Source organism: Bos taurus, chromosome 4 (assembly GCF_002263795.3).
Source record: "Bos taurus isolate L1 Dominette 01449 registration number 42190680 breed Hereford chromosome 4, ARS-UCD2.0, whole genome shotgun sequence".
NCBI lineage: Eukaryota > Metazoa > Chordata > Mammalia > Artiodactyla > Bovidae > Bos > Bos taurus.
In genome coordinates this window covers 46452005-46475439 of record NC_037331.1, presented here as the reverse complement: position 1 = coordinate 46475439, position 23435 = coordinate 46452005, and the positions used below count along the sequence as shown (strand labels likewise).

Here is a 23435-nt window from a genome sequence, read left to right as displayed (position 1 = left end):
TTGCTTTTTCTTTTTTTAACCCTTTCTCCTAATATCACAGCTCATTAAACTTGACAGTAACTAGAACAGCTCCTGAACACAAGCACCAGTGGAAATAAAAAGGCTGAGGTTGTGTCTGGGCTGTGCAGTAGTTAGGGCCCTGGTTCTAGCACAGGGGTAACAGGCTAGAATAGAAAAGGAAAATTGATAGGAAGGCAGAAGAACTTAATGGAGATGAGGAACAGCAGTGCAGTAAGTCTGTGGCATTGGACAAGATAGAACAGAGCAGCTGGTAGGTCAGTGAGGGTGGCCCCTAGGCTGTGGACACACGCCTGTGGGTGGGCCTGGTAGCGCCGGGGAGCACCAGGGTGCGCATGCTGCAGAGCTGCGCCCACACCGCCTGCACTCTGCTGTTCCCTCGAGTGGAAGGTAACTAGGATGTGTTAACCTAAAACTGATAACTCACAAAGGTGGAAATGGGGGAAAATCTCATTTGACTAGTGGAGTTTTGATTTCATTGTTTTATATGGCACTGTAAGTTCAAAAAAATAGCTTCTTAAACAAAACATCCGTATTGAAGTATAATTCACACACTATAAAATTAATCCATTATAAGTGTAATTTAGTACCTCACTGGGAGAAGGCAATGGCACCCCACTGCAGTACTCTTGACTGGAAAATCCCATGGACAGAGGAGCCTGGTAGGCTGCAGTCCATGGGGTCGAGAAGAGTCAGACACGACTGAGCGACTTCACTTTCACTTTTCACTTTCATGCATTGGAGGAGGAAATGGCAACTACTCCAGTGTTCTTGCCTGGACAATCCCAGTGACGGCAGGGCCTGGTAGGCTGCCGTCTTTGGGGTCGCACAGAGTCGGACACGACTGAAGCGACTTAGCAGCAGCAGCAGCAGTATCTCACCTAGTGCCACCATCACTATGGTCTAATTCCAGAACATTCTCATCATCCCATAAAGAAACCCATATCCGTTAGCAGTTGCTCCTCTCAGCTTCTGGCAACTACCAGTCTACTTTCTGTCTCTATGGATTTGCCTATTTTGGACAGACCATACAATATGTGACGTTTGTGTCTGGCTTCTTTCACTTAGGGTAGTGTTTTTAAGATTTGCCCACTTTGTAGCATGTATCAGTACTTTATTCCTTTAAAAATTTGAAAAACATTGCAAAAATACGCATAAGATTCTCCATCTTAACCATTTTAAAGTGTGAAGTTAAGTACATTCACTTTGGTGTATAACCAGTCTCTAGAATTATTTTCATCTTGCAAAACTGAAGCTCTGTACCTGTTAAACAACAATTCCCCATTCCCTCTCCCCAGACTCTGACAACCACTATTCTGCTTTTTGTTTCTATGAATTTGATTACTCCAGTTATCTGATATAGGGTAGAATCATACAGTATTTGACTATTTGTGACTGGCCTATTTCACTTAGCATAATGTCCTCAAGGTTCCATGTGGTAGCCTGTGTCAGACTTCATTCTTTCTTATGACTGAACAATATTCCATGGTATATGTACACACCACACTTTGTTGATGCAGACTTGGATTATTCATACTTTTTGTCTGTTGCAAATAGTGCTGCTATAAACATTTATGTACAAGGATTTGTTTGAGTAGCTGTTTTCAGGTCTTTGGGGGTATATACCTAGGAAAGGAATTTCTGGGTCATGGGATAATTCTGTGTTTAACTTTTTGAGGAACTGCCACACTGTTTTTTCATAGTGATTAAACCATTTTACATTCCCACCAGCAATGTATAGGAGTTCCAGTTTCTCCACATCTTTTATAACACTTATTTTCCCTATTTTTGATAGCTTAATAGGTGTGAAAGAATATCTTGCAGTTTTTATTTGCATTCTTCTAATGACTAGTGATGTTAATCATCTTTGCATATGCTCATTGCCCATTTTTATATCTGTTTTGCAGAAATGTCTGTTGCTCGTGTGTTAATTGGCTTGTCTTTGTTCTGAGTTGTAGGAGTTATTCTGGGTGGTAGACCCTTATCAGGTAGATGATTTGCAAATATTTTTTTTCCCATTTTATAGGTTGTCTTTTCACCTTCTTGATAATAATTCTTTGCACAAAATAGCTCTTCACTTCTGGAAGATGTTTTTTGTCAACTAAGACAGTTAGGCAGGGTTATGCTATGTACACAGCCAAAACTTTCCTAGTTTGTGGTATCTCTGGTGGAAAAGAATAAAAAGTGTTTCTCTTTCTATCCTGTGCTATGTGAAAAGGCTGAAGCAGTTGACATAAATATTGTGTGTTTGTGGAAAGTTGGGTTTGGCTTTTTAAACTGACACATAGTTTTTTTTATGCTCCATTTCATTCCACAAAAGGTTTGAGAAAGCTTATAATGGATAAGACAAAATGGAGAAGTCTAAGCAGATAAAAATTAGAATCAAAGGAAAAGTAAGTAGATTAAAGACTGGACAGAAGAATGTCATTGGATATTTCTAGATGGAAAGAAAATGCATAGCAGTTGCTGTAGGATTATGGGTGATACGAAGTGTTTTTCACTGTATGTGATGGTTTTTATTTTTTCCCCATTTAGTATACATTAAAAGGGATAACGTTTTACTACATTATTATTAAAATTCTGAACACATTTTTCAGACTTGCTGCCTTCTTTGCACTGATACATGATCCATCTTCATGGTTTTATCTGCTTCCTGCATTTGTGTTCAGTTCATCCCTCTTCCCTGAACTTCACTTGGCTTAACTGCTCAGGAACCACCACCACCACCACCACCTCAGCCCCCTCCCAAAATCCTGTCTCAGTCATGGACTCAGCAGGTCTCATGGACCCAGCAGGTCTGAGATGTTCCAGTTTTATTTTCCTAGCCTCACACTTTACATTTCTTTACATCCGAAGTGTCAAGCTGCAGCCTGGCCTCTCTGCCTCCCCCCACCCCCACCATTTGGCTCAGTCCTTCTAGTCAAATAGCCCCGGGGAAGAAGACTTCCCTGACCTCTTGGACTATTTCTCTTGCAGACTCAGGAGTCTTTTCTCACTGCTTCATGCCCTCTACCTGCTCTGTTATTGCACTGACCACAGTGTTCATGGCATTATGTCTGTGTGCTTTTCCCTTCCACTGAATGAGGACATAGAGTGAGATTCAGTGCTTGTCCCTGTGCCTAGTAGAGTATGTGGTGCAAGGTTGGCACCATGGAACCATGCCTGTCTATTAAATGAATAAATAAGACCTACACTATCACGTGGAGAAGGAAATGGCAACCCACTCCAGTATTCTTCCCTAGAGAATCCTGTGGACAGAGGAGCCTGGTGGGCTGCTGTCCATGGGGTCGCACAGAGTTGGACACGACTGAAGTGACTTAGCATGCATGCATGCATTGGAGAAGGAAATGGCAACCCACTCCAGTGTTCTTGCCTGGAGAATCCCAGGGACAAAGGGGCCTGGTGGGCTGCCGACTGTGGGGTCACAGAGTTGGACATGACTGCAGGGACTTAGCAGCAACTCTATCATGAGGTGAAAAATGGTGCTTGTGGGTTGGATCACACCTGTAGATGTGTTCATGTGCCTGGCAATGCTTGGAAGCTTGAGATACTTCACATAAAAATTCCTTATTTCTGTATTCTGAAAAAATGAGACTTTCTGGCCACCCTGCATCTGCATTCTTTTATGATGGCTGTGCCCTAGACCTAGGTTGTGGTTTGTGCCCCTTTTAGATGGTCTGCCATAGTCCCACCCTGCTCATCTTACAGGAGGCCTGGCTGTCCCCTTAAGACATTTGAGCTTAGAGCTCTGATCTAGTGGATGGATGGATGCTATAGAACCAGATCTCTCTACATCTGTCTCTGGTTGGCCTGTTGGTAGAAGGTAGACAGCAGTTATTTTGAAGTTTTGGTCTTTGGCATGTTTCTTCAGTTTTATATTTCTTTGAGTTGGTTAAGGATACTGCCTAAAACTTTGATACATATATATACAACTAAAACAAAAGTGCTGATGAATTGAATTTCCAAGGACATTAGCAGAATAACTGTGCTAATGACACAAGCTTGAATAAAATGAAGTGTTTCGCTACTGGGAAAGTTTATCATTCTGAAGTTCCTAAATTCCTCTAGAACTTTTGATATGTAATCTGTACACTGCTCTATGGCTTTTTGGTTACACTTTTCTTACATTCAGGAAATATTTATGGATTTGCCTGGAAATATCTTTATGAAATTAGAGATGGAATTTTATTATTTATGTTTGGAATTTTAAGACATTAAGTAAATTGTTTTCTCTGTGACTATGCAAAATTTATGTGCAACTTTTGGGGAGATGTGGTCAATAATTCTCATTTTTTAATATATGCTTTTATAGAGCTGTTAAGAAATGCTTCTTTTGTTTTCTAATATTTATTTGGCTGCATTGGGTCTTAATTGTGGCACACGGAATCTTCTTTGCATCATGCGGCATCTTTCTATGTGGCACATGTACCCGCTGGTTGTGGCCTGTAGACTCAGTAGTCTTCCAATTTGCTTTGATTCATGGACCTGACATTCCAGGTTCCTATGCAATATTGCCCTGTATAGCATCGGACCTTGCTTCTATCACCAGTCACATCCACAACTGGGTATTGTTTTTGCTTTGGCTCCATCCTTCCATTCTTTCTGGAGTTATTTCTCCACTGATCTCCAGTAGCATATTGGGCACCTACCGACCCGGGGAGTTCCCTTTTCAGTATCTTATCATTTTGCCTTTTCATACTGTTCATGGGGTTCTCAAGGCAAGAAAACTGAAGTGGTTGGCCGTTCCCTTCTCCAGTGGACCACATTCTGTCAGAACTCTCCACTATAACCCTCCCGTCTTGGGTGGCCCCACAGGGCATGGCTTAGTTTCATTGAGTTAGACAAGGCTGTGGTCCATGTGATCAGATTGGCTAGTTTTCTGTGATTATGGATTCAGTGTGTCTGCCCTCTGATGCCCTCTCACAACACCTACGGTCTTACTTGGGTTTCTCTTACCTTGGTCGTAGGGTATCTTTTCACGGCTGCTCCAGCAAAGCTCAGCTGCTGCTCCTTACCTTGGACGAGGGGTATCTCCTCACGGCCACTCCTCCTGACCTTGAACGTGGAGTAGCTCGTCTCGGCCATCCTGCGCCCACATAGCTACCCCTCCATGGACGTGTGGTAGCTCCTCTTGGTCGCCACCCCTGACCTTGGGCGAGGAGTAGCTCCTCTTGGCCGCGCTTCTGCTCGGTCCGTCACAGCCGGATTAGTCAGACGGTTTTCCAGGAGAAACTGTCTTCAAAGAGGATACATTGATGTGATATAATCCTGACTAAGGAATGTAGAAAAAAAAGTATGTCCTTTCCTCCTCCTTGAGAATTCCAGACCCCTATCTCCTCAAGAGCCCCATACCCCTCTCTGCTCCTTGGGAGGAGAGAAGAAGTCCTCCTGGACTTCTTATCAACCTGCCTAGGAATTGACTCTCAAAGTCATCTAGATTTCTGTGTTGCCTCACATTTACTGATATTTATTAAAGACTTCTGCGAGACACTGTGCTGTAGCATTGTACAGGTATGCCTTTGGTATTTATCCTCAAGAAGAGTCTTTTTAATAAAAGTATAATGTAAAAAATGAGATTTAGGGGCTGCCAGTGGCAGAGGGGCTGGGGTGGGCTGCAGTCAATGGGGTCACTAGGAGTCGGACATGACTGCGCGACTTCACTTTATTTTTTCACTTTCATGCATTGGAGAAGGAAATGGCAATCCACTCCAGTGTTCTTGCCTGGAGAATCCCAGGGACGGGCAAGCCTGGTGGGCTGCCGTCTATGGGGTCGCACAGAGTCGGACACGATTGAAGTGACTTACCAGCAGCAGCAGCAGTGGGGCGGCTGAGGGGCAGGGTTGGGGCAAGAGTGGCCTCTCTGCCTCATTGTGCCCTAATGCCGCCTGGACACTGTGGTGGCTGCTGGCACCATTAAGATCTGGACTTTGGAGCACGTCTTTGACCACCCATGGGAAATCGTTACAACAGCTACAACACAGAAATACCCAAACCCTGTGAACCTGAGTGTGATTTGAGTTGATGTACTAGACAGACACATAGATCCTTCTGAAAAGTTGCATAGCCATGCACTTCTCAGCACAGAGTAGGGATTGCTTTCCATTGTGAAATTTATTATTGGTGCACCAAGAACCAAAACATATGTGCAAGAACATTCTGTAGTGGATGCCATAGAGAAAACAGTGGAACTTAACTCTGCAAATATTTCATTTACAAATAAGGTTTCAGTAGATGAGAGATTTACATACAAACCACATCCTTAAGCTCCAGAAAAAGCTATTTTGACTCAAGAAGCAATAATTACTGTGACAGGAGTCAGTCTTGGCAGTTACCTTGAAGAGCTGATGGCAAGTACGATATTGTCCAATGCTAATAAAGGCCAAGAAGCAATGGAGTGTTTAATACATAAATTAAATGCTGAAATTGAGGAATTGACAACTCTGGCAAGAGGAAGCATATGGACACCAATGGCGGCAGCAGCATTTGTGGAGAAATGATTATGAAAGTTGATATATGACACCTAGTTTCCCAGGTTTCTACAAACTGACAGTGTATTTATTTGTTATTTAAAAAAACACAACTCTATTTTAGGTGGAATTTTTTAAAAAATAAGCTGAAGAAAAGCTATGTGACTTGATCAAAACAAAGATGTGCAGGGATCAGTTGAAATTAGTTTTTTCTGAAATGACTGATTTTGAGGATTCATTATTTATGCTGAAATTTAACAATTTTTGAAAAGTATACTTGGAAATTGGTATTGGCAGATGAAACCTGCATAAGGGAGAATTTTAAAGCTTTTCATGCATTGGAACTCTACCTCACTCTGGACCAATCCCAGGAGTCCCTTCTGCATATGCATGACCGCTGTGCTGGGGTAAACTTGGAGAGCTTACCTGAGGGAACTCACTTTTAAAGGAGAAATTGTATCATTTTAAAAATGCATTAAAAAATAAAATAAAAATATATTAATTGTATAAAATAATTTGTTCTGCTCTGTTGCTGCTGCTGCTAAGTCACTTCAGTCGTGTCCGACTCTGTGTGACCCCATAGGCAGCAGCCACCAGGCTCCCCCGTCCCTGGGATTCTCCAAGCAAGAACACTGGAGTGGGTTGCCATTTCCTTCTGCAATGCATGAAAGTGAAAAGTGAAAGTGAAGTCGCTCAGTTGTGTCCGACTCTTTGCGACCCCATGGACTGCAGCCCACCAGGCTCCTCCATCCATGGGATTTTCCAGGCAAAGTACTGGAGTGGGGTGCCATTGCCTTTCAGTGCCAACCCCATAGATGGGGGCTAATGGCCACCAAATTGCCATTGCCTTCTCCTAAACCACCATTAAAAATGACAGTGTTTTAATTTTGTGCTCGAATAACATTTTTGGAGTAAAAATAATCACAAAAGTAATGACTCCAACAAAAGTGAAGAAAAAAAGGTGAGATTTAAATAATATTTTGAAACAACAGAAGAAAAAAAAATAGAATTACGCCTATTGGCAAATGTATGGCACTGCCAGTGAGTGCTATAAGCGGGTAGGAAGCTTTTCTCATCTTTTTGTTCTTATTGGTATTTGTAGGAGTCCTAAGTCACCAGCTTCATAGACTTAAGTTCTAAAATAAAGCACTTATTATACATTGGAAACTGATTCTTTATGCTTGGTTTTGATTTATCATTTGTTTATCCTTTTTAAAAGATCATAAAAATTTTTTTTTAACAATAAGACCTTCTTGCATGAAGAAAAGCCTGTTTGTATTCACCATGGCAGATGTAATGACATTTTTACTTCTAAAATTTTCAGTAGTAAGACTACTGTAGCACTAAGACTAATTGCTTCAGTTGATCCCCCTTTTCCCTACTAGGGAAATAATGCTTAACTCTGCCTCCAAGATAGTTCATGATCTCTTTTACATTTTATGGTCCAGCCCTTACACTAAAACCTCCTTTTGAGCTGAGACCCTTTGTTTCCAGGCCATGTCCAGTTGCACCTGCCTGATATTCAAATCTCTTTTTCCAGTAAGCATAGAGGGAAAAGGTTTATGTTCCTTTTTTCAGAGCTAGAATGGTATGATGATTTGATACCTGACCATTAATTTACATTTTGCATTTCTATAATCACATTGTGTTCCAGCATTTCTTTTTTCAGTATCATAACTGTTGATACATCTCCCCCTTTTTAGTATTATTTTCTTTTAAGTAAATGTTCCTGTCATAGTGTTTTAATTTTAATCCTGTGAAATTTCTGACTTTGTTCCTCATTTTCTTAAAAGTTGTTTTCTACTTAAGTTAGAGATGTATACAACATTAAAAATGCATCACAGCTAGAGACATTTGTAAATGAATGTTTTGGTTAAATGCTTTTCCAGCTGAAGGGTGGCATCTTGCCAGCCAGAGGGCGGCAGTTAGCCAGCAGTCTTTCTGCATGACTGTTTCTTTTTTTTTTTCTTTGTTCAGGCAGAGTAGTATCCTGCTTCTTTAAGGGTAGAAAACTCTTGTCCTCTTTTCTCCATGAGATTTTAAATCAATGTTTTTTGCTTGGTTTAAAAGAGTTGACCAGATGATTGTGGTGTGGTCTCCTGAGGTTAAAATTTCTAGCTAAACAGTTTGGTTCTAGCAATATGTCATATGTAATAATAATTATTCATAGTTGTTATGAGTTTCATTAATGTTTTGAAACTTTGGTATTTTTGGTAAATGTATTTGAAGACAGACTGAGAGTACAGAGATAGATGACTTTCTGTGGCCTGATGAAGTCCTTTAAAAGCCTAAAACACTGCCTCTTTTTCTCTCCCTGCAAGCTGAAATCTGTACTGAATTGCAAACTAAAGAAAAGAAATCCGGCACAGTTCTCATCATTGCCTCTGGCTCTTAAAACTAAATAATGTATGGATCTTGGCGAGAAGTATTCTGATTTTTTGGGGGCCCCTCTTTTGTTGGTTCTCAGCATGTTAAATGAACAGAAGAATGGATTAATAAAGCATAAGAATGAGGAAGAGAGCGTATTTTATCTGGAAGAATCTTTTTGTTTTTAAATGTTATTTGTCTAATATAAACTGTATATGAATTCCTTTTCATGATCTTTTATATACCGCTGTAGTAATGTAACAGGCAACAGGATTTTTGATAAGTAAATATCCTGTATCTTCTCCAAGCCTTTAGAACCCCAGGGAACAGAGAACTTTATTAAAATAGATACTTGATCCTAAAGCATTTTGAACAATAGTTATTTGTTGCCACAGTGTAGATGCTTCTAGGGTTTAGACTAGAGTGATAGTTTATATTTTTCCTTTAGATCAGGAATCCGTGTTGTAGTTTGATTTTACAATCTTAGTGTCGGAAGGCTTTTAGTTTTTCTTTTAGCAAGGAGGTGTGTGGGTCTAGGTTGAGATCTGTAGGCCTCACATAGCAATTACTTATAGCTACTTGGGGCTAGGGCAGTCCTGAAGTGCCTAGAATGGGTTGCTGTGTGTATCACTGGTCTCCGGATTCCCACAGTCACAATATTGAAAAGGTAGAGCAAATATTTTAGTTTTTCAGTTTGTCAATTTTCTTACCATTAGTCATATTAGGATATTGCCTAATGGGAATGAAGGGTTAATACAAAAGTCTGTCTCAAGTCTTTGAGCAGGACATTTCTGTTTACTTTAGCATGCGTACATGCATATCCTGCCTTATTCCAAGAAAGAATTTAAGGTGGCACTTTTCTTGTAGTTTTTATGATCTGAGTAAGTCTTACTTATAAATATGCTTGCCAGTCTCAAGTTGAAATGAATCTGGCTTCCAAATGGTGTGTACTTATTCCAACAATGCTTCCATTGTACTGTAAAGTCTTGTTACACCTTTAGGGTTTGAATATGTTCTCTTGTCATAAATCTTTATCCTTTGATGTTAGAATCAATTTTTGGCATTGGCTGAAAGTCATTGAGTGCCAAGCCTGGTGAATAACCTGGATAGGCAGTCTGGGTTGTTAAAGCTTTTTGGTTTATTGTTTTTGACTCATGAACTATGAGCCAGAACAGTTTCAGGATGATGAAATGAGTTTCTGAGCCACAGTTAACTCGTTGTTACATCCAGCAGCCTTGAACAATGGGTCTAATTGACTCTTGGTCTTTGTGGGATGCGTCTACATTAGCAGTACCATTGGTATCAAATAAACAAGTTAACATTGTCCTCACTGTGATTTTGATATGAATGTTCTCTTGCACTGGAACTGTAGCAAAGTTTTCCATTGCAGATTTCATGTTTTCAGATTATAGTGAAAACTTTTATCATTAGCTCTAGTTATTTTCTTAAAAATGTCATTTGAAAAAGCTATTTGTGAAAGGTGCAAAATAGAGAACAACTTTTAACTTATAGTATAAATGTTTGAAACAGTCTTCACCAACTTTCTGTATCTTTATTTGCCACTGTCCGCTCACCACCAGCACCCCTCCCCAACTTTTCCTGTGTTCTGATTTTCCTGAGTAATTACCTAATTGGATGAATCAAATTATTACTTTGACAACATTTTATAGAAGATGAAACAGACTTATGGAAGATGTGACTGATTAGTTTAAGGAATCAGAGATACTAATGAGTCAAAATTCAAATCTCAGTTTTCTGATTCTGAATACCTTCCTTAACAATAACTTGAAAATTATGAGTTTTCTCCCTGTATTTCCATATATTTTACTTGTGGATTTAATGCCACGCAAAGTTAAATGTTAAACTTTTTCTTAATGAGGTAATTTTAAATTTTATATTGACACGGAGCTAAACATGCATTAATCTCAACTGATTGTGTTTTGGCCTTGAAAATAATTGTTGCATATGAAAAAGTTACATCCCTCCTATGCCTGTGCCTTTGTTGTTTGCCAGAAAGTTATATTTTATAATCATATTTGTGTTTGTATAGAAACATTTGTTTGTAGCGGTGTTAGTCATGATGATGCTATGCAGCTGTAAAAGTCACATTTAAAATTTTACTACATGAAATAGTTATTGTTCTACTATTTTTTCTTATAAATTTGTACATTTAAATTAGACTGAAGCATAAAGTTTACTTGTTAAATACTGTAATTCAAGTATGATGGTATCCTCTTGTGCTTGTGAATTGAAGAAGTGATCATTTTTATTTTGGAAATGTTTTAGAACTGTATAAATATTTGTATGGTAGTCTTAAGTTTGGATTGCAGTAGCTTAGGTCACCTGCCACTGAATTCATTCCCTGGGGAATGTGATATGGACATTCACCTTGACACCTCTGTTGGTGTCAGCTTCATTGGAAACTGTGCGTGTTCAAGACCAGTGGGTCCCCAAATAAAAATTAGAATGCTTGTGGGAAAGGAGTTTCCTGTGACCTGCCACTGCCTGCTGATAAACATGAGTTTAATAGCTGTGCTCCAGGTTCTTATGAGCAACTGTCATGTTAAACTCTGGCACACCCAAATGCTTGAAAGCTCAGAGGGAATGTTTATATGAAGGATTGTGTGTTGGATGTGCAGTCCGACCATCCTGTAGTATTCTACATTTTATGACTGTATTAAACTGAGCCATTTTGGTGACCTGCATTCCTGAAAAGCATTGTATCAAAGTGGGTTATGCTTCTTTCCATATGAAGGGGCCGTTTCATCTCTCCTGGCTCATGATACAATATAATTTCTAATTTTTAAAGTTCCTCTTAAAGGAAAGTAACCACAGTGTACTGATTTTCCTTAACTAGAGATAGGTTAGCTGTCATAATCTTTTAGGTTCTGATTTTTAAAAAATGACAAGGTAAAGGATAATAGTAGAAAGAAAGCATTAAGTTTAGTTAAACTTAATGAAAAAATTATAGAGCATCAGAGTACCAAATCTCATATTTTAAATTTCGGAGGACTGAGACCTAACAAATTTCAGCATCTTTCCCCCAAACTAATGAGGGCTTGGGGTTCAACACAGGTTTCATGACTCCAAGTTCAGTCCTGAGGTTTATTACTGAGATTTTTTGAGTGAAGATGCTTGATACTTAGATTGTGAAAGGAGGAATAAGGACTAGAAGGGAGGGTCGGATGCTGCAGGAGTTGGGAAGAATGACAACTGAAAGTTACCTGTTAATCTGGTATCATTATCAGCAGCTTTTATTGGGTGCCTCCTGTGTCAGGGACCTTGTGTTTCAGTTCTTAGGAACAGAGAGAGGAGGACCTTGCCATCAAGGGTTTGTGCCAAGGGGAGGGAGAAGGAAGATGAACCTTTGCAAACATAAGAAATGATAGATATGGTCAGATGACCTCTCAGGTCTCCTTCACGTGTGTGTGTGTGTGTGTGTGTGTGTGTGTGTGTGTATGTGTTTTAATCTCGTCATGTGGCTTGTGGGATTTTAGTTTCCCAGCCAAGGATTGAACTCAGGCCACAACAATGAAAGTGTCAAGTCCTACCACTGGACTGCCAGGGAATTCCCTTAAAATCTATACTTCTTTTCTCCAGCTGCCAGTCTCTGGACTACTCTTCCAGAGTAGAAACTGTAGAGTGTATTCTGATGTGTGGAGCATGTGGGATAGGATAGAAGAAAATGATATAGTTTCACTGAAGAAAGTGTTATTTATTCTGCAAATAATAAGTGTAATGGATATAGATGCAGTTTTATCCAGACAGCAGTTGACTTTACAAGATTTATTATTCTTCTCTATTCTTAATATCTGATATTATTTTACCAATATCTTTTTCAAAAAGGTTAATATGAAATTCTTAAAACAGGAGTTTTAGCCATCATGTTATTGTATGGGACCATAATGTATTATGTGGGAAATATGTATTTCCCATATGGAAACATGTATTATCATGTGTTATGTGGGAAATATTTCATTCAAAAAGTTATGTAGATAAAATGCTTTTCCAAATGGGATGAAACCTTTAGTTGAGGGTTGTGGGAAATTTAAACTTTACTTGGAAGAACTGTGCTCTTCCATCCGAACCCAGTAATAAGTTGTAAGAATGGGAAAGTCTGAGACAGTAGTAGCTCCACCTCCATCTGGCCCTGCAGAAGAGGGACATTGGAAGAACAAGGGCCTCCATTCCCAGGATCTGCAAAAGCAGTTGTGTTCTCAGGGCCACCAGTTCTGTTAGTGCAAGAAACAATCCTTTTAGAGACTTGGCATAGGATCCTTAAGTTCCAGTGGGCATTGGGGGAGGAGTCCCCGAGGGCCGGAGTAAGGACTGGGAACGGAGAGCAGATTAGTGTTGCTGGTGATGTGCCTTGCCTGATTCTAACTGGGCTGAACAGGGTCTGGGAAGGTGGCAGTTCTAATTTGAACAGGTGCTGTTGCTGGTTCCTTGGTGGTAATGAAAGATCCCTGTGTGATGGAGGGTCAAGTGAAGGCCTCCTGAGGGAGGCAGGCTCTATTGGGTGCCTTTGTCTCCTCTCCTGCCTGTCTTGGGGAGAGTCAGTTGGAGGAGGGGCTAGGGCAACTTCTAAGCTGGGGGTTGTCAGCTTATTCTGAAGGCCTTTTTACTTAATGGTTTCACTTGCTTTCATTGGTGCAGAAACATTATACAGTAGTAGTGATTGGATAAATTTTTGTTGCTTTTTTGTTTAATGAGATTTTTAGCTTTTTAGTTCCCTAAAACATCCTGCCCAAAATGCTAGCATGCAGTGGTGTCTGCTATGAATACAAAGTGGTTAAGAAGAATTCCTCCCCCTACCCCATAGCTATTTCCTGAATAAGCCTTGTTCTTTCAAATCTTTGTATATTGCTTGTGGTATTTCCTCTTCCTAGAATGTTATTCTCTGCCTGGTGAACTATTGCTTAGTATAAATAACATCCCTCCTAGCTGTTAGCTGTTCAGTCCCTTCTCTTGCCATTGTGCATGAACTTATTACTCTTTTTTTAGCCTGCTAACTGTGTACTTTAGTGACTTGATTATGTTGTACTGTCTTGTTTACTGTTACATTCTTCGGCAAAACAGAGGTGTTTAAAGAACAGTTGTCAAAAAAATACTGTCTGTGATAAGTGCCAGAACATCGGATCAAGTAATAAAAAGAAAATAGTAATCAGTACTTAGCTTCACAGTGTGCAAAAAAATTAACTCAAAAGGGATTATAGGCTCAAATGTAAAACTATAGACTATTAGAAAAAACACTAGGTGAAAATCTTTGTGACTTGAATTAGGCAAAAATTTCTTTGATAGGATATCAGAAGCATGATCCATTAAAAAAAAAGTTGGACTTCCATAAAAGTCTGCTTTTTAAAGAGCCTCTAAAGCTAGCAGAAAGAGAAGCTACAAACTGACAGAAGTGAAGTGAAGTCACTCAGTTGTGTCTGACTCTGCGACCCCATGGACTGTAGCAGAAAATATTTGCAAATCGCATATCTGACAAAGAACTGTTACCCAGAATATATAAAGAATTTTGCAGACTCGTTTAAAGAATGAGCAAAAGAAAATGCTGACAATTAAAAAATGGACGAAAGATCTAACATTTTCCTAAAGAAGATAATATAGATGAGCCCATAAAAAGATGGTCTGTTTTATCAGTCATCAGGGAATGTAAATTACCATGAGGTACTTCTACACATGTTTGTTATGGTTCAAATACATAGAAACTGTGCCAAGTGCTGGAGAGGATGAGGAACCACTGGACCCCTTCACACATCAGACCATATGACTCACTCCTGGGTTTTACCCAAATGAAGTTAAAACTTATGTTCATACAAAAACATGCACGCAGGTTTTATAGCAGCTTTTCTTGGGTTTTGTTTACAAGTGCCAAAAATGGGAACTATTCAGTTTTCTCTCAACTGGTAAATGGATAAGCCAACTGTGGCACATTCCATGCAATGGAATATTGCTGAGCAATAAAAATAAATGAACTACTAAAAATAAATGAAATTGTTGCAACAAATGGATGGATCTAACATGTATTATGCTAAGTGAAGGAAGCCAGATTCAGAAACACACAGACTGTACAGTTGAATTTGTATTGGAAAGAGCAAGGTGCTGGGAGCTGTGGGTGGGGGGGTTGGATGGCAGGGAGTTTGGGGAGGGGGATTGCTCTGCACCATGAAACTCGAATGTATTTGGTTCGTGGGGCTGCTTACACAATTGTCTGTTTCTCACAGAACATCTGCAGAACTGAACACTTAAGGGTGAATTTTTCTGTATGTAAAATTTGCCTTAATAATGAAAACAGAAGTAATTGTACAGATGATTTAGTAAAGTTTTTGTTGACTCTAATAAAGCTTGATTAAACTTTGCAGGCTTGGATGCGATGACAATTTGCCAGAACGTGATAATCTCTGGAGGCCTCACAGGTGATTGCAGCAGGGACCTCTGCACCTAATGTTTTCCCGAAGTGCACAACTACAGAGGCAGGCCTTCGGATGTTGACACAGTGTGTGGGTGTGATGGTCCCTGTGTAGGGAAAGCCAGTGTCTTGAAAAATCCACGAATGTCGAATCAGACACCGTGTAGTGGAGCTTATTAAGGAGAAGAAACTCCAGGATTAAGGAAAATGTGGCAAGACACAGCCCTGCATCCTCCCCCCTTGCCTTTCCCATAGTTGTTTACCACTGGGTGTGGTTTGTGGAGCAGCGCTTCATTCTGTTCAGTATGTTACTACTGAACTCCGTATAAAACTAAAGATCTGTGATTGGCAATTGGTTTGCAGTTTTTAGGCATTCCATTTGTTTTTATTTTTTAGCTGTAAAGTAAAATTGGTTTATTTCATTTTGACAGTTTTGCCACACTTCTGAGTTATTGTTACTGAAGTCTCCCCAGAGTATTGCCCAGTGGATGGAGGAGGGGCTCAATAAGTATGCTTAGTTTCTACATTTTTTAAAGTTCGTTTATGACATTTGAAAGTGAAAGTGTTAGTTGATCAGTCGTGTCTGACTCTTTGTGACCCCATGGACTATAGCCTGCCAGGCTCCTCTGTCCATGGAGTTTTCAAGGCAAGAATACTGGAGTGGTTGCCATTCCCTTCTCCAGGGGATCTTCCTGACCCAGGGATTGAACCTGCATCTCCTGCATTGCAGGCAAATTCTTTACCGGCTTCACCTCTGAGCCTCTGGGACCCACCATAAATATTGTGACAACGCCCCCATTGCCCCCCTGCCCTGGCTATTGTGAGAATCGGCAGTATATATAGTAGTGGCTTCTGGAGCCAGGTTGCCTGGGTTTGTCTCTTCATGCTACCAATTGTTTACTAGCTGTGTGACCTTGGGCAAAGTTACTTACTTTCTCTGTGCCTCTGTTTCCTCATCAGTAAACAGGGATAATATTAATAATTACACTACTGACTCCATGGAGGGTTTATGTAGATGAAATAAGCTAATAATAAAGGGAACGTCCTCACAGCAGATAGCAGGCAGGGAGTTTGATGTCAGTGTTACGGCTGTTACTGTGGTTGTGCGTGCATGTTCAGTCATGTCTGACCCTTCTGCGACCCCACAGACTGTAGCCCGCCAGGCTTCTCTGTCCATAGGGTTTTCCAGGCAAGAATACTGGGTTGCCATTTCCTCCTCCAGGGGATCTTCCCGACTCAACGATCGAACCCGCATCTCCTATCCTTGCTGCATTGCACGCAGATTCTTTCCTGCTGAGCCACCAGGGAATCCTGTGGTTTTGTAGTTGTTATTATTTTTATTTTATGTTAGTGAATAGCCTTATAAGCCTTCTTTAAATGTTGAAATCCAAGAAAGACTATGATGCTATTTCTACTTTGACTTCCTGAAAGTAGGTTTAGTTCTTGTAAAGTCAGCTGAGTTAAATACCCCCCCTTTTTTTTTATCCTTGTTTCCCTGAAATTCCTCTATCTTATATTTCATTTTATATTTGATTTTTAGTTAATATGCTTGATACATTTGGAATCTGCCTTCTGACAACTCTTATATAAATTGCAAATCGTTTGCTACAGCATACCCTCTTCTGTGTTCAGAGGTTCAAAACCAGTTCATTGTCTTAAATATGCAACAAAACTAAATGTATCTCTTAAATTAGAAGCCAGGGTATTGTTTTTGTGGTGGTATTCAGTCGCTAAGTGGTGGCTGACTCTGCAACTCCATGGCTTGTAGCCTGCCAGGCTCCCCCGTCCATGGCTATGTATAAATTGAGACTTGGAAACCTCATTAAATTTAGAGGACTGAATCCTATAAATCAGAAGAACATTGACTTGTTTGCTTCTCTGTGTACTATGTCACCTTTGTAAAATTGTGTCTTTTATGTAGAGAAGTGCTCTCAGCACAAAGCTGATTGTATTTGTCAGAGTATTTTGAAGGTGTTTGTTAAAAAGCACTTGTGGAACGGTTTGTGGAAATGGTTATGAGGTTTCAGATTATTCTTGTCTTCTTCAAATCCATTCTTAAGCAGGAAAAAATAAGACTTGTCTTTTAAACTTAATAGTAGCAAACTGGTTTGCTAAGACCTTTTTCCTTGTGGGGTTCTATTGGGTAGTTGTTCATTAGAGTTACTTTAAAAAACCATAAACTGATTCGCTAGCAGCATATATGTCCTCTGTACTGAGATTTGAGGTGACTCTCACAGCCCCTCTTCCTGCCTTGAGTAAGGCACCTTTCTAGCAGAGCCTGAACTGTATGGTTTCTCCTACCCAGTGCCTGGTAACCTCTGTTCTGTTTTCTGTCTTTCTTAATTTGCTTGTTCTAGGTATTTCATGTAAGTGGAATTACATAATATTTGTCCTTCTTCTGTGTTTGGCTTTCTTCCCTTAGCATGTATTGAAGTTTCATCCATGCTGCAGCATGTGTCCAGTTTCATTCTTTTTTACAACTGAATAATATGCCATAAATTCAAAAATATAAATAATGTATCGAACCCAGCATATCTAAAACAGTATCATATCAACATGCAATCTGCATAAAAGTACTAATGAAATATTTTCCATTAACATGTCTGCTCAGATTTGCCACATTTCAGGTGCTTGGTAGCTAACCGTGGCTGGTGACTGCTGTATTGGACATCAGAGAACTAGATAAGGGAAGGATTACTTAAGATTGTTAAGCAGCACAAACTTTCTTTTAAAAAAAAATATTTGCTGAAAGGCAATATTAGAGATTTTAGTCATTAGCCAGGAGCGGGGGTGGGAAAGGGTTTTACAAAAATGATAAAGACCCAGACATAGCTATTCCTTTATTTCAAATCTCATACAACATAGGAACCTTTAGAGGGAAAAATAGTTCACTGTGAGATTTTTTTCACCAGAAGTCCTGGTCTCTTGACAGTATTTTTTTTATTTGATATTCACACTGTCCTAAATACAGTGCTAGTAAGCATCAGGTAATTAATGTTTTGAGTAGAAAAATTTGAATGGTGAGTTGAACTGGAACAGAAACTTGCAATGGGTGCTATCGGATTTAATGAAAACTCTTTTCCAAACTGGAATTTTTCCTTTCCAGGCCCATTTTTTGAACTTTGGAAATTGGGCCTGATTTATGTCAGTCACTCATTCTTCTAACTTGTTGGACTGTCAGGAACTAGGAGCACACAGATGAGGGTATAGAGAGGAGATGCCCATCGGCAGCCATTTTGGATGTGGCTTTGTTGTATACTATGTCCCATGAAGGGCTTGGATTAGAAGCAGACCTTCAGCTACCTTTCAGAGGCCTTGACAGTATGAATGTAGTGCCTAAAATGAAAGACTCTGAGATAGCCAAGAAACAGTATATTTACCTCAGCATGAATGCTTTGGTATAGAATAATTTAAATGAGGTAAGGAATGTTTCAGCTGTGATGAGCATGTGGCTGTCAGCGATCACTCGTTCCTTTAAGCTTTGGTATCTGAGGTTTACCTGTATTGCAGAGGAGTAAATAAGAGAATATGTGGTGAGACTAATGGAAAAAACTAAGAAGTGAGTGACTAGGCAGTTGTTATAAGATAAACAAGTGTTTCACTTTTGTCCTGGCACATCTTTCAGTTATTGTTCTGGTTAAATAGGTCTTTTGAAGTTATAATATCTTTCATGTCTGTATTGTATGAATTATGAATGTAAGTTTGTTGTTTAGTTGCTGAGTTGTGTCTAACTCCTTTGCAACCCCATGGACAGTAGCCTGCCAGGCTCCTCTGTCTGTGGAATTTTCCAAGCAAGAATATTGGTGAGTTGGACATTTCCTTCTCCAGGGGATCACCCCGACCCAGGGGTTGAACCCATGTCTTCTGCATTGGCAGGCAGTTTCTTTAGCACTGATCCACCTGAGAAGCCCGAATGAAAGTTTAGGAAACAATAAAATAGGCACCTGGATACCCACACCCTAACTCAAGAAATAGAATGCTGTGAGTCCAAGTCCTTGCCACCATTTTTGTAGTCTCAGTCCATATTTCAGAGTTAGACTTTAGAAGAAAGTTGGTTATTTTAGACAAGTTAAAATACATTGGTCAGTATATTTCACCAGAAATTGAGGAACTATTTGTTATTAAAATGGTTAATTATGTGTCTGGAAGGAGGTTATTTAGTTTTTTTTAAAGGCAAGAGTAGAATTTCTTGAAGCTCTCTTCTGAAGCCATTTCATACTTCCTCCTCTTGCTGTTGTTCTTTTGTGGAAAGGGCTTTTTGCTCTGTAATTGCACTGGCACTTGACTCTAGCTTCTTGAGCATATGCCTTCCTTCCTTCAATGGTCTAACAAAAGCATCTAATAATTCAGATGGCTCTACTTAAAAAAATTTTTTCTTTAATCTTAAACTATCATCTATGGGATTCTCTTTTTCTGCAGCCGTAGCATATCTTTCGTAAACACGGTTTATTCATTAGTTGAGACTTGTTCATTTCGGGATTGCTAAATTAATACCTATGTTTTTAGATAGGTTGCATTTTTAGTTCATCAATTTATTTCAGCAATTTTATTTTGTTTTAAGAGATTGTTCATGATAAAATTAGAAGGAACAGACTGAATTTAGTTTTTAAAACTAGTTTTAAATGGCCAATTTTGTACAACCTCCATGAGACTTCCCTTTCTTGTGATATAGCAGTATCAGAATAATTCAGCTGTTCTTTTTTCCCTTTCAGTATAACACTCTCAAAGTTCCAACAGAACATTTCTTTGACCTTGATTAAACTGTGAATTTTATTTGAAAGTGAAAGTTGGCATTTTGGAGGCTATTTATAACGGTGTGATGGCAGTCTTTTTGCAGACTGTCCATTTGAAAGCTGTGTAACTACAAAAGAGATTTATTCGATATTTTAAATTGCATTTCCTTTGGTAATGCTTAACATTATTTAAGAAAATTATTTTTAATTATACAAGTAATACCTATAAAAAATCCAAGTTCAGATAATCCCCTCTGACTGCCATTCCTCATTCCCTGTCCCATCTCCAGAAGTGAGGAAGCACTTCTAATCATTTTGAGATCAATGTTCTCCCCCAACTTTATATGTGTGTGTGTGTGTGTGTGTGTGTGTGTATGCGTATGCGTATGCATATATGCCCCTGAGAACATAATACTTGTGTAATAAAAGAAGTATATTGTGTGCATTCTACAAGTCGTGGGCTTCTTTTAGTTTTGAGGATGGTTCAGTACATGCAGATCTGCCATGAGGCTTTCTGTTGTGAATGTGCCATGATTCTTTTAACAGTTGCGTTGCTGCATTACTTTCTGTTGAACACAGCTTCATGTTGAGTGTCTGTTTCTGTGTGGTTCTCCTAGGACACATGTGAATCTTTTTCTAGCTTAGATTTGTAGCAAGTGGAATTCCTAGATTATAACTATCTAGTATTCCCTACATGAAAGTTAATAAATAGAATATTTGTGGGCATGATTGAGTGTTAATTGTGCTTCTGAAATGAATTGTGTATTTGTAATATTGGCATTTTAGTTAGATAGGGAGGATAAGGTCCAAGTATAAAACTAGTGATTCTCAACACTGGCTGTGCATTAGAATTGCCTCTTGACTTTTTAGGCATAGTCACCCCCAAGAAAATGATTTAGTAGGTCTTCAGAGCAGTACAAATAGCTCCTTGGCATGAAGAGGAAAGTTAAATACAAGACATACATCTGAGACTTTTCTTAGACTGCCCGTTACCTGGCCCCAATGTAGTACCTAAGTTACACCTAAGATGCAGTAAAATATAGTAGAAAAAATTTCATTTTCTTTAGACTCTTAATATAAGTTAACAACTCTTTCTTTCTCCAGACACTTAACATAGTGTATTAGTGTAATAAATGATTACTTTAATATTGATAGAAAAAGACCATTTTTTAGAGAGGAGAGGAATAGCAAGATTATAAACACGAAATCTGAATAGGACTGAAGTTGTAGGATTGTGGTACAGTTTTCATAAACATTATTAATAAAAAATGAATGTTTAAGCTTAATTTTTTTCTTTTTATTTTTTTAATTATGAAAATATTTACAGGACACTTTAAAAATATAGAACAAAGTGACATACAGTTCCACTATATATTGGAATTTTTTTTAAGTAGGTAAATTTTATAGTAGTAGTAGATAATAAAGTTTTTAGTTGAAGTTTTAATATCAAACTCTCAAAAATTAACAGAATGAATATACATAAAAGTAGAAGGTTCTGCTGCTGCTGCTGCTGCTAAGTCGCTTCAGTCGTGTCCGACTCTGTACGACCCCACAGATGGCAGCCCACCAGGCTCCGCCATCCCTGGGATTCTCCAGGTTCAAGTAGACCTGAAAAGCAGCATGAACCAATTCAACATAATTAAGATTTATACAATTTTCACACAAAAATAGAATACAAATTCTCTTCAAGGTCCCACGGACTATAAACTGGGAGACTCTGAAACATATCTAGGGACTTAAAACAAGGTGCAAAATTCATGTTTTTTAAGGCATTGAAATCATACAGAGTCTATTCTCTTATCACTATATAATTGTTAGAAATCAATATCAAAAGATATTTGAAAATAACCCACATATTTTAAAGTGCAATGTGACATCTACCAAGAGAGGTCTTTGAGTTAACCATTGAAAGCCTCCTGATTAGCTCTTTAATATGGTTGAGGGCCCAGACCCTATGCATAGGTCACCTCGGTCTGTATTTTCCTACTAGTTCACATACTAGCTCTGTGAACTGTGGTGAGTTAGTTAGCCTTTCTATACCTCAAGTTTCCCTTTCTGTAAAATGGGACACCGATAATATTTATTTTACAAATATATGGGATTATCAAGAGAATTATTACATATCTTAAAGCAAGCAGAAGAGTGCCTGATGCATTGCAGTTGGTATGAAATGTTAACTGTTATCGTTGTTGTTTTTCATTACAAATGCGATTCATACTAAAGTTTCAGTCTTCAGGCATTCATGTTCTAAGTGACCAGAAACGAACAGCTGAATACATAGCTGAAGATGATGAGGATGAAGTTCTTGTACTCTGGTGGATTGATTCAAAGTCGCTTTGATAGGACAAAGCTAAGATTCTTTGTGTGTCTTTGATAGGTTTAAGGCCCTGTCTGTTGCTTCTCGCATGTTAAATGGAGAACTAGTTCAGATTTCCTGTTCATATAATTGGTAGGAAATCCCACAGACAGCAAGACAAGAATAGAGTCTGTTTCACTGAGGTGTTTGTGGTATTTCCTAACATTTTGTAAAGCAGTGGAGCTTGGAAGTACACTTACTCTTGCTAACTTCTGTAAAGATTTTTATAGAACTAAAGGACAACTTACACTTGAGGTGAGAATTTTAGGATTAACAAACAACAGGAGTGATAATTGGCAACATTCCTTAGGGGGTACTGTGTGGGCATACAGACAAAAAATTTGTGAATTGTGGAGAATTGACAAGTCTTACAGGTACCTCCATGAAGTTTGGTATTTTTTCCTCAGCATGACGTAGATTGAAAAAACTTGTATTTTAATCTCATTCACCTGTTGGATGTCTTATTTTGGTTTTGGCTGTGTGGTTCTATATCTACCCTACATTTAGCCAGGACTTCTTTGTATGGCATGGAAGATGCTCCCGGAACAGTCTACTGCCAGTATCCCTGGCTTCTTTCCTTACCAGTACGTACTTTACTCTTGCCAGGCACCAAAACAGTTTAGATGGCTAGTGTGATAGGGTTCTCTGTAGCTTTGTTTGTGCCATTTTCCTGTTCGGCGTGGACTTCTCTTCACCTGGCAAAGTTCTCCTAACCCCAGTCGCCAAGCCCAGCTGCCTTCTCTGACTGCTTGCTTTCCCCAGACACACTGCTTGTGTCCTGCTTGCAGGCTTGCTGCACACCTGTGCAAGTAGGCTTTTGGCTCTAGACTGTCTGGGTTGTCATCCTGACTTAGCCACACACTGGCTCTAGGATCTTTTTTTGTTGTTAAATTGAGATATTATTTACTTTAAGTCACCTTTCTAATCATTTAAAAGTGTACAACTCAAGGGCATGTATCATATTTATAATGTTATAAAATGTCTCCATTACCTAATTTTGAACATTTTCATCCCCCAGAAAGGAACCACTGTGTGTTAGCAGATACTCCCTATTTTCCCACCCCTCAGCCCCTAGAGTT

The 23435-nt window shown here is 39.1% G+C and overlaps 1 protein-coding gene and 1 pseudogene across 15 annotated transcripts in view; both read left to right on the top strand.

Moving 5' to 3' along the window:
• Nucleotides 1-23435, top strand: part of SRPK2 (SRSF protein kinase 2) — a 247474-nt gene that overhangs the window by 65963 nt on the left and 158076 nt on the right. For 2 of the 15 annotated variants that reach the window (XM_059885841.1, XM_059885845.1), the window contains one exon: nt 15221-15274. The exons of the other annotated variants lie outside the window; for them this stretch is intronic. In XM_059885841.1, coding sequence (XP_059741824.1) covers nt 15221-15274 — 54 coding nt within the window. Of the gene's footprint in view, nt 1-15220; nt 15275-23435 lie in introns of those variants that run through there. 15 annotated transcript variants of the gene reach the window in all.
• Nucleotides 5898-15212, top strand: LOC785937 (PRELI domain containing protein 3B-like; annotated as a pseudogene).